This window comes from Struthio camelus, chromosome 18 (assembly GCF_040807025.1).
Source record: "Struthio camelus isolate bStrCam1 chromosome 18, bStrCam1.hap1, whole genome shotgun sequence".
Taxonomy (NCBI): domain Eukaryota; kingdom Metazoa; phylum Chordata; class Aves; order Struthioniformes; family Struthionidae; genus Struthio; species Struthio camelus.
The window spans coordinates 18,957,982-18,975,105 of record NC_090959.1 but is presented as its reverse complement, the minus strand read 5'-3'; the positions used below and the strand labels follow the sequence as shown (position 1 = coordinate 18,975,105).

General features: G+C 48.5%; 2 protein-coding genes across 5 annotated transcripts in view; both read right to left on the bottom strand.

Moving 5' to 3' along the window:
* Positions 1-989: 989 nt before the first annotated feature.
* BPIFB3 (BPI fold containing family B member 3) lies at positions 990-14,302 on the bottom strand. Of its 3 annotated transcripts, XM_068912276.1 has the most exons (17): positions 8,805-12,824; positions 8,547-8,631; positions 7,574-7,699; positions 7,006-7,261; positions 6,416-6,520; positions 5,855-5,995; positions 5,416-5,479; positions 4,755-4,815; positions 4,272-4,363; positions 3,821-4,003; positions 3,621-3,674; positions 3,349-3,519; positions 2,784-2,851; positions 2,366-2,408; positions 1,829-1,892; positions 1,624-1,700; positions 990-1,367 (listed from the first exon to the last, which is right to left on the bottom strand). In XM_068912276.1, the coding sequence occupies exons 3-17, from the start codon at positions 7,683-7,685 to the stop codon at positions 1,329-1,331; spliced, it is 1,530 nt and encodes a 509-aa protein (XP_068768377.1). In that variant the 5' UTR covers positions 7,686-7,699; positions 8,547-8,631; positions 8,805-12,824; the 3' UTR covers positions 990-1,328. The 3 variants fall into 3 exon arrangements, with proteins under 3 accessions (XP_068768377.1, XP_068768375.1, XP_068768378.1); XM_068912274.1 differs by lacking the exons at positions 8,547-8,631; positions 8,805-12,824 and adding an exon at positions 14,197-14,302; XM_068912277.1 differs by lacking the exon at positions 8,547-8,631.
* Positions 14,169-17,124, bottom strand: part of BPIFB6 (BPI fold containing family B member 6) — a 22,141-nt gene continuing 19,185 nt past the window's right edge. For both annotated transcript variants that reach the window (XM_068912279.1, XM_068912278.1), the window contains 6 exons: positions 16,785-16,955; positions 16,427-16,494; positions 16,221-16,266; positions 15,275-15,338; positions 14,444-14,520; positions 14,169-14,302 (listed from right to left, as the gene is read on the bottom strand). In XM_068912279.1, coding sequence (XP_068768380.1) covers positions 14,264-14,302; positions 14,444-14,520; positions 15,275-15,338; positions 16,221-16,266; positions 16,427-16,494; positions 16,785-16,955 — 465 coding nt within the window. In that variant the 3' untranslated portion in view covers positions 14,169-14,263. The remainder of the gene's footprint in view (positions 14,303-14,443; positions 14,521-15,274; positions 15,339-16,220; positions 16,267-16,426; positions 16,495-16,784; positions 16,956-17,124) is intronic.

The window sequence follows — 17,124 nt, the reverse complement described above, 5'->3', positions numbered from 1 at the left end:
GAGACACGAGCTCAGCATGGCGCTGCCCGGCTCCAGGCAGACGCTTGTGTAAGCGGCATCGCCGGGGACCCCCAGCTGTGGCTGGGGGACGCTGCCCGATTTGAAGCCATCATTGCCAAAAGTGAACACGTTAAACGTGGACATCCTCCCAGCTGCTCTGGCCCCGCCGGCGCGAGGGCTCGCTCCTGCCCGGTCTGGCCATCGCCACCGGAGTCCAGCCCGCCGGCAGGCGAGCCCGCCTGCTCGACCTGAGCCGTGGTGGAGCTGCGAGCGGCCTCTGCCCTCCCAGCGCCCCGCCATGGGGACGGGACGCCCCATCAAGGAGGCACGTCTCCCCTGTCCCTCACATTTCGGGCAGCCCTAGTGCCGTGCTCCAAGGAGAGCCCTCGCGGCCCCAAACCGCTGCCTTCCCTGTGCTGCCGTACCCTGGACCATAAGCCTCCCTCTCCTCTCCTCGCTTCGCTTACAGGTAAGAAATAACTGTTGGCTTCAGTGTCATTGCCAGCAGTGCCAAAACCTGGCAGAGGTCCACGGGCAGCAAGCCAGCAGGCACTCGGCTCCCTGGGAAGCAGGTCGCTCCTGGGCCTGGCCCGGCCCACCAGCCCTTTGGAGACATCCCTGCCACGTCCGATGAGACGCTCCTCTCGCCAAAGGGCGAGAGGACACCGCTTCGGCTCTCGGGGCTGACACAGGAGAGGTGGAAATAACTAGAAACCTACAGATTGTGAAGCACTGACATGTTAGGGTTGATGAGGACTGGGACTAAGAAGCAACGAGCACAACTAAGAGCAGAGGGGTCGCTTGCTGCCTATCAGCGGGTCGCTTGCTGCCTATCAGCAGGTATCAGCATATCAAATTATTCACTAGAGGTACAGTCCCCTCTCTGAAATGTGTTGTCTTTCTATGGGTCATACAATATAGGGGAGACAGAAACCGGTTTCCGGCACCTGGAAAACCATATCGAATAAACATTCAGAGAAAATAATATTGAGGCAGTGAAATATTTTATTAAAAGAGCAATTCAAGAGCAATTCAAGAGCAACATCCTTTATATCTAAAAATGAGCTCGGGCTCCAAACTTACCAAGTTAAAAGAGGCCACAGAAAATCCCCCCTCTTAGATCTGAATCTGCTAAGCAACTTTTCCAAACCCCCCTGCTAGTCTACAACAGAGCTCGTTGACCAGAAACTGAATCACCTTCTCCCTCAGGCCATGGTGCTAACACAGGACAACACCCAAGAGAAAATAAAGACAGCCGAGATTCTTTGCAGTGAATTCTCTGCCTCATCCAAGGAGCAGGGTGGAGGTTCCTCTGAAACAGGCTCTTTTTAGGACGTTCTGCGGGTCTGAGAGATCATGAAAGCATTCTGCCAGGAAGAAACAGCAGAAAAACAAATCATTTTTCTCACTTGGATTTTCACCAGCTTTTCCCTATATCCTGCTCAGCAAGCTTCATCACTGGGTCCACATAGGCAGAGAGACCTTTTAAAAATGAACAACAACTCATAGGAAACGGGTTGGGGAGGGACTGCAAGAGATTAACAACTCTACATGCCCTTGCCCCAGGGTTGGCTCATTCTACAACTCTCCAGGGAGAACACGGTTAAAAAATCAGGTCCTTACATCAACGACATCAACATCAGCACCCTCGAAGTTCGCGTTGAAGAGGTTAGGCAGAGGGATCCCCACTCTGACAGCGTCTGCAAAAACAAGGAGAAACAGGTTATCCCAGAGGTGAAACCCTGAACGCAACCAAGGGAGGAAGGGAAGAGAGTCCTGAAATGCAGGCGGAGCTGCAAAGAGGAGGGGGTTCAAACCCCAGCCGTACTGTTAATCGCAGGTAGATAAGCGGCCTCAAGGACGTCCTTCACCCATCTTTCAAGAAGGGAGACCTGCAGGGGAAGAAGACACGCATTAATATCTGAAGGAGAGTGTAATGATTACTAGAATGAAAACTGAGCAATGTCAAGCTTTTAAATTAAGTTCTGTCAGTGCAGGATGCTAGGAACTGTAAAATGCAAATGTGAGAACATTTCCTTAAGTAAAACTCTTCCAGGAATGAGTATGGGGGTGGTACACAATGAAATACTCTTCAAGTGATTTATTCTTGATTCTTCCTTCTTCCCTCTCCAGCACTCACAGTATGCTCCCAACATCAGAAGTGAACATATATATTCAAGTGTCATTATTACAGACTATAATGGGTGTGTGAATCAACAGATCAGTCAACAATAATTCTCTGCCAAAAGAATAAAAATGTGAAGACTCAGAAAGAATTAAATTTTTGGACCTTCTTCCCTGCATATCATTTCTGATCATCAAATCACTTGCTGCAGTGTGTAGTTCACAAGGGCTGCGAACTTACATTGATATTGCCAATTCTCGAACCTGCCAGTCTCAGGGTGACGCTACGAAAGATTAAAAAAAAAAAAAAAAAAAAAAAGGAAGAGTCAGGGGTGCGATATATCGACTGAAGCCCCAAACCTTCAGAATGGTGCTCCAATCTTGTTTGGCCTGAAATTTGTCTTATACACAGAGGGATATAATGATTTTGAATACAGAGCAACTTTTTTTTTTTTTTTTAAAGTCTCTCATTACTTCGGATATACATTTCATCTACAGTTAGCTCTAGGAAGATGAAATAAAGCTCCGGTAGCCTTTTACATTTCTATCACATTTACATTGTGCTTCCCTGTTAACTGGCACCAGAGCCCTCTTGCCTGCTCCCTCCTTGGCACCAAGGCATCGCCTCTTCCCTTCATTCACACAACACTCTGGCCTACCTGTCAACAGCCAAGGTGGTTTGTAGTTTGTTGCCTGAGATAGATGTAGCAACATTCAGATTGATGTCCTGAAATTGGAACAACAAAATAAATGAAGTTATTCCCCTGTCTGCTTCCTGAGACTGAAAAGAAAACCCAGAATATTTGTAAATAACCCTGTCCAAGAATGAACACCTCCCTGTGTCTAGAAACAACATTTTTTGACAGATGGCACCATTGATCTTTCTCCCGAGGATTCCGACTTCCTGTCTGTATTTTGAATTATTCACCAAATATTTCACTTGTGCTTTGTTATGTGCGTTTTAAAAGGATTGGGCACCACCATTTAAAAGACATAATAAATTCAAAAGTACAAGTACTATATGCATAAGGGCCGAAAAGTCTAAGCGGATGCCAGAGAACAGTAAAACTTGTGACACGTCCTACTTCATAAGGCCTCATCCAAATCCAAAAGTCATCACGTTGCTTCCGGACAGTGAGAGTGAGGCACCGCTGCATCCGCGTTTCCCTTGGAGATGCAGAGGGAGGAGGGAGGCGGGAGGCGAGCTCCCGTGCTGGCACATACCGCGTCGAGGGTGAAGAGGGGCTGCGGCGGGGAGCCGGGTTGCTGGGCGAGCACGGCGATGGAGGCGCCGACGCGGGCGGTCGCCTTCCCGTTCTGCAGGGACACGACCGGGGCGCCGGTGCTCCGCACCTGCAGCGCCAGTGGCAGGGACTCCGGGATCACCGTGGAGAGCTGCATGGGGCCAGCAAGCCGGTTACGGCAAGGAATTGCTCTCAGACACTGGGGTGGAGAGCGCGATTCAAGAGAAACGCACAAGAAATCAGATCACTGACCTGAGGGAACAGCAAGAGCAGGGCGGAAGTCGACAGCGGGATGCTAGCAGGCACCTGCACAAAAAGCACTTTGTAAAATGACCTGCTTTTGGCAGGTGTGGCTGCAGGCGCCCGCGCTGGGTGCCTCCGCATGGGAATGAGAGCGGGCAGCGGCAAGCGCCGGCGCGGGCAGGGACGCCCACCCGGCCCGCCGTGCTCACCGCTGCCGCCGTGATGTCTGCGTCGAAGGCGCCGGTGCTGCGGACGAGGCCCAGCACGGCGCTGAGCGCGGTCTGCGAGAGGCCGAGCTGGGAGACGCCGCTCGCTGCTGGCGGCAGGGAGACGGGCGCCACTTGTCCCAGGCCCTGGTGGACCACGTTGCCCTCGGCGTCCCGGACAAGGAGCTGCAGGGGGTGGAGAGAGCAGGGCAATGTCAAGCCAGTGTGACTCATGCTATGCTCCAGGATTAGCAAGAAAAAGGTAAAGCAGAGACCCAGTGGTGGCATTAACACAGACATTGCTGGATGACAGCCATCAGTATTTTTCAGCGAATGCTTTCCTAAAGATAGCTGGCAGTAAGAGGAGTCTTTTAAAAATAGTCACACATTTAGATGAATTATCCAGCTTCGCTGATTCAAAGGTGTTTGTGCAAAGGAAAGTGGTGGCACTTACGTTTAAATCCAGCTGGATGGATTTGTTGCCGACGATGGGAAGGGACCCTAGCGTGTACTGGAGATTTCCCAGAGCTCCGAGTGGGAGCACAGCTGCAGGGAAAGAGGAAGAAAAGCTTTTAAATTACAACAAAAGGGAAATATTCCCAATTACTAAGGTCCCAAAAGATATCTGAACCAATGGCTGCTCCTGCTCACAATGCTCCCAGTTGGATAAGTGTCTAGAAAGCACTTTTTTTTTCACAGCAAAACTGTTGTTTCCAAAAGCAATAGTTTCTGAAGTGGTCTTTTGCAGAAAGATTCTCTATTGCTGCCAGGGGTAATGCAAGCTGGATGTTGTGCTTGAACTGAAAGTCGTTAAGGAAGTTGTTAAAATATTTGTATTTACCCAATGTTAAAAAAAAAAACAAACTCTAAATGCTAGACAGACACAGGCTGGGGGATTGTATGGGAACAGAAGAAAAGGAAGCTACCAAACACTTACAAGTGACAGTGCCGAGCAGCGTGTTCACAACGCCAAGCGCAGTGTCGACGACAGGACACAGCTGAAGAGGCAGAAGAAAGTCAAATTCCCTGAGACTCTCAGGGACGTATGTCCTGGTATGTTTTATTAACAGGACCAGTAACAACTCATCAGCTGGGCAATTCCTGGCCCCCCAAGGCTCCCGCCACCTCGCTGGCTCTGATGAGGCACACAGAGGCCAGCGCTGGTGCTCGCCGTGATGTGCAGGGACTGCTGCTGGGGACAGCGGCCAGTGCGATGCCTCAGTACTGCAGCACTTAACGTCACAACAGGGTGCACAAACCCTCTACGCCTGGGTGGGTTTCACCTCCAAGGCAAGATTTTCTCATTCTTGTGGATGGGGTGCTCGTTAATGTGGATATTTCTCAAAAATCTGATTGCAAAAGGAGGCTTTGCACATGCAAAGGTTTCATGTGACGTGCAGTAGTGCACGTTTGCAGGTGTTGCTGCAGATGGAGAGGATGGGCTTGCCGTTGAGAAGTAAGCCTGCCTGTGCACCGACAGCCCTTATGCATGGGGAAGCCTGGTCCACAAGGGCAAACTGCTGCGTGGTCAGCTGCACAAACTGCCCTTTCTAGGTATAACGCCCATTCATTTAATAAAGATCATTTTGAAGACTTACCAGTTTAGGCAGGACGCTACCAAGGACACCTTTTAAAGCTTTATCCAGAACTGGCAGTTTGGGTCTGAATAACAGGAAAATAGGAAGTAAAAAGTGGCACAAATTAGTAATTAGAACCAAACATACTCTGCACAAGAGAAATTTGAGGTCTCACTTGCATTGTCCAAGGCTGTACCTCAGGGCTGTTTATTTTAACAAAAATGAACCTTCTGAATTTGGCCCAGTGTCAGGACTACAGCACAGCCCAGAAATATGCTACTTCTGTCACTTGAGCCAAAACTTTAAAAGAAACTTCAGCATTTCCTCCCGGCATTTCAGCCTCCCTCGTGCCAGGCACAAAAGTGCTACTACACTGCCTTTGATGGTTAAGAGCACAAACGTTCATTAGGGCTGCATCCGCACCATGCTGCCGCTGAGCACCCCATACACAGGCACCTACCCCACGCGGATGTTGATGTCTCCCAGAAGAGTCCTGCAGTCCTCGATGACCAGCTTCAGCGCCCCCGATGCATCCTGAACCAGCCTAGCTCTTGCCATTATGTTTGCTTCGACCTGAACGCGAAGCAGCCCACCTGCAGCACTGAGCAGAGCCCCGGGGATTAAACACAGGACACATCTCACTCACAAACTCGCAGCAGCTCATTCTTTGTGCTGGACTTCACACTTCCAAATTTAATCCACTGCAACTGGGTTAGTTCCTCAGCCCGGTTAGTGGGAAGACAGACAGACAGACATGAAGGCCTCCAAGGAGCAGTTTGGGAAGCCTCCGAAAGGTGCTGTCAGAGAGCTTTAGGGCGCACAAGACTGAGACAGTGTATGCTGTCCACACACAGCTCTCAGATACACTTTTGATACATCAGCATTTGAACGCGCAGTGTATGTGCAAGTCTCAGTAAGAAAATATTCTAAGCATCTATTTTCCAAAGAGATGGATAAAACCCTCTGTCCTGAGTTGTAACAACCATCAGTTCTGCTGTGCTCCAGCAGGGAAACTACTTACGAGCCACCGTCTATCGTGAGCTGGGTGTAGAGATTCAGCTGGAGCCCGATCCCCGGCAGGAAGCGCAGAGTGATTTTGGGAAGGGTAATGTTCACGATTTTCAGCCTGGATAGTTGAACCAAGAAGCAGCAGAAAGTAGCACGTTTGTAAAGCAGACACCCTGTCACCTCCACCCTCATTCAGCACCAGCATCTGCTTGCAGAGCCTGCAGTCCCGGGGGCCCTGCGAGCGCTGCCAGTCACACATCTGTGCGTAGGCATGCCAGCACTCGTGGGAGGACTCTGCAGCTCAGCTCCAGGGCAAAAGATGTTCCCTATGGACGTGCAGCCCCCGAACAACTGCTGCGGTCCTCTGCCTTGGGTCAGTGAGGGAACTCTGCCGGCCAGGGCCAGCATGCGGCAAACACAAGGCACCCTTGACATGGCAGATACATAAAGCATCTCTCAAAGGCTTGTTTATAAACCTGTCCTGGGAAGGGAAAGAGGGAGTCACGTGTCTCCAGACTGCAGGCTCTGGTCCAGAGCCTCCTTTCCCCAGCATGGCCCAGGCCACACACTGCTCAGGGACAGCCGTCTTCCACTCTCACTCACCCTGTGAGCCCTTGCACTGCACCCAGCAGACCTTGCTTGCCAAGAAGACCTCCACCAAGAAGACCATCTCCGCCAAGGAGGCCACCGCCAAGGAGGCCATCTCCGCCAAGGAGGCCACCGCCAAGGAGGCCATCTCCGCCAAGGAGGCCATCTCCGCCAAGGAGGCCACCAATGAGACTGCTGAGCTGATTCCCGCCAACGAGACTGCCCAGGAGCCCTTGGAGAAAGTCACCTTTGGTAAGCGACCCTGTAATAGCTGAACAAATGGATGGAAGGTCACTGTGAGCCATGCAGATTTAAAGCACAAATGTGCTGCGTCGGCTAGGCCACCCCTTCCCTGCCACTGTGCCTCCATTTCCCCCTTTACACAACAGCCATGATGGTACCAGCAACTGTAAAGCCTCTGAAGCCCCATGCCCAAAGTGTTTGATAAGCACAAATTACCAGCATCATCGCTATTGCTGAACAGCTCTGGACTAACTTCTGATTTTCTGAGTGCAGTCAAGAGACAAGAGGAGCAGAACTGGTGTCAAAATAAAGAAAAACCCCATCCCTTCCATACACTCACCATTTTCTACCACATCTTTATCCAACCTGGAAACCAAGGGGATGTTTCCAAGAAGTCCTTGTGAAGGGGTCAGCAGGCCACAGAGGAGGAAAACTGCCCAGAACTTGGACATCTTTGGTCCAGGAACTGTGGAAAGTAATTGCAATCAGTGCAGCTTTGGGACAACGAGCACAGTCCAATGGGTCGAGGAAAGAGGAGAACGGAGAAACGGAAAAGCAGGAATGCCTGTCAGGGAGGCCAAAATCAGAGAGGAAGCTGTTAGTGCCTCTCCCACCTCCTCACCACACTGCTGTGAACAGTAAAACCCCTGGTTGCCCTTCGCTGCAGAAGGAACCAGCACCTGAGCAACAGTTGCTCAAAGACTGACTGTCACAGCACCGTGTAAAAAGAAAGTGAGTGGGCAGCTGTCCCTGCTTTAATTCCTTAGCACTGGCATGCCGTATTAGTTACTTCTTTTGGAACATCTGGGGTGCATCCGTTCTGGGTGAGAATTTCTCTGAAAAACAAGATTCTGTATCTCTGATGAAGGGAAAACAGGACATTTCTGGCAACGTGATAGTCTCTCTCAAGCAATAGCATGAATACAGAACAAATCAACCAACACAGCTAGTAAGGAGAGCATCTCCTCATTTGAATGTCAGCTTCTCTACACCAACATCAAACATCTGAGGCTTGTCCCTGCATAAAAGTTCCCCTTGCTAAAATTGTAATAAGGAGAAAATCATTTTAAAAGTTTCAGAGTCATTGAAATATTTCCTTTATTTTTATGGGACCTACAACTAGATGCAGCATTTTTTTTAAGAACCATAATGAACTTCACTGCCCCCAATTCATTTAAATGTAAATAGCACATCAAAAAGAATCAAAATAAGCATGAAAGGTCTCATTCATCTTAGGTATAAACCTATCCCAGATAATAGAGTTATACCAAAAATAATTTAACCGATAATTGTTTATGAAAATCATGAAATACCCTTTCTTCTTCAAGGACAGTCAGTACGTTGAACACTCACGCGTGTGCCAGCGAAGCTCAGAGCGAGAGCAGCTTCTCACTTTACCTGTTGAAGCATAACTCACCATGCAGCAGGCAAGAATAATGATAATTGTTAAAACCCAAGATGCCTGTGAGCGTGATCAACTCTCACAAGCTAACATTAAGCGTTCCCCTTTTGGGGGCTTCTGCAGAAGCAGAAGCTCAGAGCATGCTTTCAGCGAATAGCTTTGCTCATACCTGATGAAGCTCTTGCTCGTAAGAACCTCTCCAGCTGATCTCCTTGTCTTCTGAAGCTGATCTGCAGCACGGATCCTTATATACAAAACTTTACAACAGGAATGAGGCAACTGATGTCATTGAGGACATCAAGAATAATTGGTGGGGAGTAAAACAAACAATATATGGTTTCTGGTGACTTCCAACACAAACATTTCTTTATAGATGTTAAAAGTTAGGTAAGTTATTGAGCAATGGCCAGTGAGGGCAGAGCCAGACTTCAGGCCACGTCTGGGGTGGGGGTCCACACAGGATGCAGGCAAACACCTGTGCCAGGTTAGTACGTTGTGTCTTTGGGCTTGCTCTTCATTCAGTAAGCCCAATACCAGTACATGGAAATGGCAGAAAAATCATGTCCTACTAAACCCTGAAATGGAGGGTTTGACTAAAAAACGCTGTCAATATACTTGTTACCTGAAAACCAAAATATTTCTTTGGGGACGGGTAGGCACCACAGGCAGGGACGCACTGGGCACTGCTGTCTGCTGTGGCACCCCCGCTGCTCATGGAGACACTTCAGGTTTCAGTTTTTCCGCAAAAAATTAACACGCAATGGGGAAAGGACAGATGGAAACGGTTCTGTTGCCTGTTCTGGCAGCACGGCCTAGATCCTGCTAGCTCAGTTACTAGCTGCCAGTAAGACTTTTCATGAGACTTTTACCATTACAGCAACACATACCAGGACAAAACTTCCCCCTGCTTAGGTCCTTCCACAGTCCCCGTTGTGGCAGCACTGAGCACTTTACCCTCAAAACAGGCCCATGCAGGGGGATGTGCCACACATTCTGGGTGATAAATGAAGAACAGACAGCACCTTGCTCAGTGTCAGGACGGGCCACAGAGATGGCAACAGAACATGGTGTTGCACCGTCCAAGCTAGCGTGCCGAGCCTGGTCTTCGCCACCTCCATGCGTCCGCAGCCTGGAAGCTCACCCAGAGCTTCCCAAAGGCAACAGGGCCCTTCCAGGGACTTGAATGGCTCCAAATCTATGTGATAATTGAGGAAAAAGACTTACTGGATTGGAATAATGACATCACGCTAAGGCACATCGATGAAGTGTCACTGCTTCACGGGTGCACTGGGCGCACAGGCTCTTTGAAGCGACACCATCTGATTCTCAAATGCTGCATTGGTCTAACTGGTATGACGCTATTGCTGAATCTGTCACCTCTGCCTCAGAGCAGTTCAGTGTGACTAAACGCCAGATACAATGCCATGGAAAGACACAGCCAAGAGGGTAATGCCATTGACCACAAAGTCAGGGAGCCCCTAGGCTAGAGCTGGTCAGTTAGCAGATCATTTCGAAGTCCTAGAGGGACTGCTGTTCCCAGGATGGGTACATCAGGAGAGGTGGCCTCCATGGCAAACCATCCCGTGCAGTAAACGTGCTGCAGGAGAGGAACAGCCCTGCAGCTGCACGGGATCTTCTACCTCCACACTACAGCTCCCTCTAGGCCTGAGTCCTCTTAGATTTCTGGCTACATTTTGGAAGCAGGTTGAAAACTTGTGTCCCACCTCATACATCACTGCTCATTTACTGCTGATTAATTTACTGTTACAAGCAGGAGAAAAAGAGAAAACCTTCTGCTGTGCCATGTCACGTGTCTAAAGGGTTATGCCAGTTTGCTCCATTTCACTCCTGGTCCTAGACCTAGATCACCTGCACTGCATACATGGAGAGCTACTGCCTTGAGTTGCAGCAGAAAGGCAACTCTTCGGGGCAGGAAAATGAAAACCATCCTCTGTGGGCCATGGAGCAAACGCAGCCCCGCTGTGAAGATCGTGTCCCAACACGCACACCAGAATCAGTCCTTAGCGGAAGAGCGGATGCTTTGGCCAGCTAAGCGGCCAGTAGTGAATGACCCACGCGGCTGTCTCACTGACCACCGACGGTGGTAGATGGGCTGCTCCCCAGGTCTGGCGAATAACAGCCCAGAAAAGAGCTTGCTCAGAGTTAATACTTTCTGCAAACTTGGAAATAAGTATTTCCAGGAGATTAGCCAGCTTTTGTCATGCATTAATTACAGCTTTGAAAAATATCTTAGCTAAAGGCCAAGGAAGGGATGACAGAGGTGCCAATTTACTTAAGAAGTTGTCACTCTCCCTGCAACCTGATCAGTCAGGGACCTCCGGAGCACAAAGCCCAGCTGTCAAGGCTGGATCATGACATTTGATAAGATGGAAGGGTGTGTTAATGAGATGGTATTATGTTATCATCCCTCCTGAATCACTTCACACTTTGGGCAATCACTACACAAAACCTGAATTACCGCAAGAAAAGGCCTGATTATGTTCAACACATAGTAACAGGGCATTTGAGTGCTACAGAGAATAGCTTCTGAGCAGTGACCTTTTAGGCATGACTGTAATTTGGCTTTTCATCAGCTGCTGCTGAATGTAGAGGTCTCTGACAATTAAATATTTTAGGCAAACCAAAGCAGATTCCCATAAAGAGAATCACATTGTGAGGTCCAGTTCTCACTAAAGCAACCTGCAAAGCCAGAAGTACATGAAGCCAAATCAGCATATGAAGACAGAAACACAGACTAAATCAGAACAGACTTGTTCAAAGGGAGAGGAACGAGAGCGACGTGAATAAATACTGCTTTGATGCTTGGAAACCAGGAAATTGAAATGTAAGGGCAGACAGTAACCGTGACATACCCCAGAGAAGTGTTAGAGATCTTGACATTAATAAGAGAGGAGTAGGTATTGCTGAAACGTGGGCAAAATAATGATTGAATCTTCAGTAAAATTGGCTGTTGGCATGGTGAGAGCTTTGGAGGGTGAGGAGCAGAGCTGCCAGGCACGGGGCCCCGCACGCGGCACTGTCACCACTGCTTGCACGGGGGCTCAGATGCAGGCCGGCAGGCGAGCGGCCATCTGGGGACACCCCTGGCTCATGGTGACCTACTGCTGGGGCTCCCCCCCTCATTGGGGCCCTTCTGACCTTCTGCCACAGCTGGCAAAACAAAACACATTAGCCCTGGTTTGAAAATGAGACCGTTCTCTTCTGCTCCCCAGGGACAATCCATCCTCATGGCATTGTCCAGACATCTGGCTGCTTCTGCTGGAGGAAACTGTCTCCGTGGGGATTGCTAAACCACGGCATTCTTAATTTGTTGTTTCATTCCCCTGCAACCATTAACCACGGGAGACTGGTACGCTCCCCATCGCTGGAAGGAACAAGGGTGCTGGGGTCCATCTGCAGCTTGAGTGGATAATGCTGATTTCTGCACATATCCCAGGGCTGCACCTCTATCAAGTGCCCAGGCGTATTATATACCAGTTACCTGATATTGTAGCTTGGCAGCGTGGTTAAGTGCTTCATGAAAAATTAAATAGGTGCCACCTGAGATTTTCTGCTTTGATTTCTCCTAGGAGGGCTGCACACAGATATTTCAATTCATTTTTGTTACTCATAAGGGAATTGAGGCTCAAACCCTTCAATTCTTTAGTAGCTAATATAAGAACAATAAGGAAAATCTTGCAAAAAACGTGCTTGGCACTGACAACGTTTGTGCTGCAATGATGAGAGAAGGCATCATAAGCAGCACCTCTCATAGGGAGCTGTTTTTTATGACCGCTTTCTTCATTGCTTAGAACTTTTCACAAAGACAATTCCTTATAAGCATTACAAAACAAATGCCTGCTGTGTCTGGTAATGCACAGAAGAAAACAAATGGAGTTTTCATAGCCTGCCTCACAGTGAGATTTTCTTGAGGACAATTTTTAAAAACACAATGATCTTTCCAAAGATAGCCTTAATTCTACAGCAGCTACCTGTCACCAGGAAAAAATGTTCAGTCACATCACTTCAGTCAAATCAAGATCGAAGCCGTTCATTGACTTACTAATGACACATAGTTATCCAGCAATCAGTGAACTATGCCCTTGAGATCAATATTGGCAAAACAACCAACAAATCACAATACCTGGCACTTATGAAATATTAATAAAGACCTAGAGATGTCTCAATGTCCTTCTATAATCTATCCCAAGTAGCCCTACCCCCCCCCACAGTTACAGACACAACCCCCTTCTTCCGCAGGACACGTGGGTTGCAAGCTTCCCCCTGGAGCACAGGGTCCCCGTCTTGCAGGAGATATGGGGGGGTCCAGCTTGGTTGTGGCCTATGCTGCTCCCTGTGCCCCGCTCCTGCGGGTGCCGGTGAGGAAGTCCCAGGATGCCACATTCGTGCCTGAGGTGGGGTCCCCACCGGGGGCAGCCTGCACAGCCCAGCCGCTGGCCAGGTACGAGTCCCTCGCAGCACCCGCTCGAGGACCACGGGGGCCCCCTCCAGCTTTGCCTGACCAGGGCTGGTCCGTTCTGCTGCTCTGTTCTCCCTTTCCTCCCCCGCTGTGACAAATTTCCATGTTTTTAAAGTTATTGTCAAATGGACCCCCTCCTTTGTTTCTAAAGTTATCTTGTAATTCCTCAGTTACTGTTTAATCTGGTTCATGGTCGTCTTCCCCTTTAGTGTTATCGGGTTAGGGAGCAAATACCCTCCCAGGCAGTTTTGGCAGCTCCGTTCAAGCACGCTGTTTGCACTCACATCCCTGTCTCATCGCTCTTGTTATCCTGGCCAAGGGCAGGCCATGCTCACACTACCCATTGACTAGCACCTTCCAAAGCATTTGTAGTCTCTGGAAACTCTGTTGCATGGAAGTAACAGATGAGTCATTTTTGCTTAGCAAAATGTGTTTGTTTTCTGGGTATAGTTTCTGACAGACACGCACAGGGACCCTTTCAGAGCTAACCGTTAATCCTATAGCAGCTACCGGATGAATGCTGTCTGCAAAAGCAAAGGTGTCTGGAAATTTTTGACTATTTTCATTATTCTTGTTGTGAAGGCAAAAGCCAAAGATAACATTTGCTAAATGCATTGGGGTTTGCAGTTTTTGAATGCCAGCTTGCTATCGGCAATTGGATGATAAAAGCCCAAAGCAACATCTAATAACCATAGGTCCTGGAAAAACGAAGTCCATCATTCTGTTTGCATTACTGTTACATGCTAAGGTGAGACACGTGCTTCAAGTGCTACTTACGTGATGCATCTAAAATCTCTCTTAACAACTGCCAAAGAACACCGAAAGGAGCACAAACCTCTTGCCTTCCTCCACCACTGCAGCTTCTTTCAAAGCTGGGCTATTTCTGTTGTAAACACAATCAGTTTAGGAACCAACCTTTTAAAAGTTACAACTTCCGCAAAGACGTGCCTAGCTGACTTCACTAAATGCACTGAGTCCCATTATTTGGTGGTGCGGTCTTTTTATTCTAGCTTATAGAGTCAAATAGAGTCAAATTACTGAAAAGTCAAGCAAAGAGGAAGATGACCCTTTGAAGACCCACCACACTTGCTTTGCCCTTTTTTGCTCACTCTTCGCCGCAGCAGCAGGGAGCAGCCGTACCTCTCACGTCAGGTTTCTGCGGCAGGCACATTCAGCACCAGAGCGTTCTGTAGATTAAACATAAAAACCACACAGGCTGCAGTTATCAGTTGCTTCAGTGCTCAGATGGGACAGACTAACAGCACTAAGTACATAGATTACACAGAATACAGACAAAATACAATGCAAGTAAGCCTTTCTGTCCTTACCTCAGACTTGCTAATTTCAGCCTGCCGGTATTTAATGCCCAGCAGATTGGGCAGCGGGATCCCTCCTTGCAGTGCCTCTGAAACAAGCAAGTGGGACGGCGGTCAGCTTCACGGGAAGGTGAAGACACAGCACCAGCACGTCCCCAGCCTATTTTCTTTTGCTCTGCTTTCCCCGATAGCTTCCATTCCACATCATAGAAAAGTTTTTGTGAAGATTCAGAAAGAAAGTCAACAGGGATGATATTCTCATTTATGTATCTTAGCATGGGTAAAATCTCTACTTTTGGCACACTTTTCACACGAATTAAGCCGCTAAATTGATCTTGAAGGGTGTTTCTTTGTTGTTCTTATTGTTTAGAGACCATCATGCTTAGGCCCTGCCAAGGTAAGAGGGACACACTGATTTCCGAGACTTAACACAAAGAACCTGGGAAAACCGTTCCATTTTTCACGGAAAGTGGCTTTGATTCTGACGACAGGAACAATGTTCAAAGAGATTTCAAAAAAGAAGCCTGCATCACTTGCAGTGTATCTGTTTTGTGTGTGCTGATCTCTCTTTTCTGTGAATGAGTGGGCATGCCTGAGCCTACCTCCAGGATTTTACCCTTCTCTAGCACTGACTGCAAACCTGACATGTGCAAAATGGCAGGCAAGCAATTTTCCCAGGCACAGTTATTCACAGACACTAAGAGCAGAAGGGTGTGCAAGGTCAGCTGGTCAATGACATTTCCAAAAAAAAAAAAGATAGTAACACTCTATAGGAAAAGAAATGAGAACTATTTCCCCGTGCAGATAGCAAGTTCTCAGATGAAGTCATCTAGCTGTGCTTACCGTTGATGGATGGCACATAAGCCACATGAATAACATTTGCCAAAATCCCTTTCAGCGGCAGCTCCTAAAACAGAGAAAAGTGATGTAAATAGTTCATCTTTCTGAATGTCAGCAGCCACATCTGTTAGATTCACTTCCATTAATTCACCTAGTGTGGTCTCAAATCACAGGAAAATTGCAAAGGCTTCCTCTCCCTCCACCCGAGATGAATGGGAACATTTGAAAAACTCTAAATTTCAATGAAAATTGCCAAAAGAGAGACTATTCCCTTCTGCCACCTACACTGTTCTCACTAGTCTAAAAATGTTCTCAGCTGTGATTCGGCTCATCACGGCAGTGAGTGACAGCATCCGTGGAGCAGGTGATACAGTGACTGCCCCTGCAGCCCAACTGCTCACCCTCCTCACCCGCACGAAATCCCATCAAAGCCAGCCCCATCTGTCAGCCCAGCAAACGGACGTTATCAAAACTCAGCTCCGGATGCTCACCCTCTCCTGTGTCTCTGTCGTGGAGTCACGATTAGAGGGAGAGGAAATTTAAACATTCAATGCACATAACATCAGTGCAGATCACACTTCCAAAGCCCTTCAGTGCCAGGACTGGGGAGAGTTATTGAAATATGAAAAATCTGCCAGGAATTAACATCGTGCACTATAAACAGGGACAGATCCTTTCCAGAGCGTTCACGCTCATGGGCAAATGATTTTGGTGGCTAAATTGTCATTTATAACATCTTCCTTGAAGTAATAGTTTGATCTTTAGTATTAATTAAGTCGGTTTTCTTTTTTTTTTTTCTTCAATAAAACTGTTATTGATAATGAAAGAAATGGAATGGGGTTCTGAGAAACGAATTCCTATTATAGTTAGCAAACCCATCAGCGCTTAGAGTCATAGACGCAGTTTCAGCACTGCTCTTGCCATGCGTGGCACACATCACGGAACTCACATCAAACGTGCCAATGGATGAAGAAGCCAAGGCCATTTTAGATAAACTGTAGAAAAAGAAAATACATAGTATCATTCATCTCCCCTCAGCCCCTGCACATCTCTCTGCCTCGTGCTTTGCTTGCTGCCAGGTTTTTTCTTCCAGTAAACTACTCATCCAGTTTTTGGTCTTCCCACACCAGGAAGAAAGATTAGCCGCTGCATTACCTGTCCAGAGCGAGGGAGATGCACAGCTTTTCTCCTCTAACAGCAAACCGTGCTTTCAGGTCACTGTGCTGCAAGGAGAAAAGGGAAGCAAGTCCCTATTAGAGAATACGTGTAGTTGAGCAACACCTACACTGCACTGGCAGGGGCACAGGTCTTGGCAACAGGTGGCTCCACAAGGACAGCTCTTGCCCTGCAGGGTCGCCAGCTGTCCTGCTGGGCCGAGGTGTTTCCACAGGCAGAGACGTCCCTGCCTGCTTGTTCTGCATCCCTTGCTTCAGTGTCACGCGCACAGGATTGGCAGCAAGGAGCAGGGGTGACCACATTAACCCTCCAGTGACTGCAAACGGCTTCAACTCACAACGTCCAGGATGAAGAGGGATTCAGGAGCAGAGTCCAAGGGGGAAACTAGAAACTCGGCTGTGCTGAAGAAGTGCGCGAAGCTTGCTTCCGGGGTTATTGTCACCAGGGGTGGTTTTGCTTCTCTCAGTTCAATCACCAGTGGCTGTGATGGAGGCAGCGCCCTGGAAATCTGAGGAGATGCAAAGCACAGGGTGACGCTGGGGTAGCCAGGGCCGGTCGCTCTGTCTGGCTCGAGGCATGCTCTGGGAAGGGCAGCAGTGCTCTAAAGCAGGCAGAAAGCCTCCCCAGTTATCAGGTAACTGGTCGTCTTGGAGAAGTCTCTTACTGGCCTTTAATCA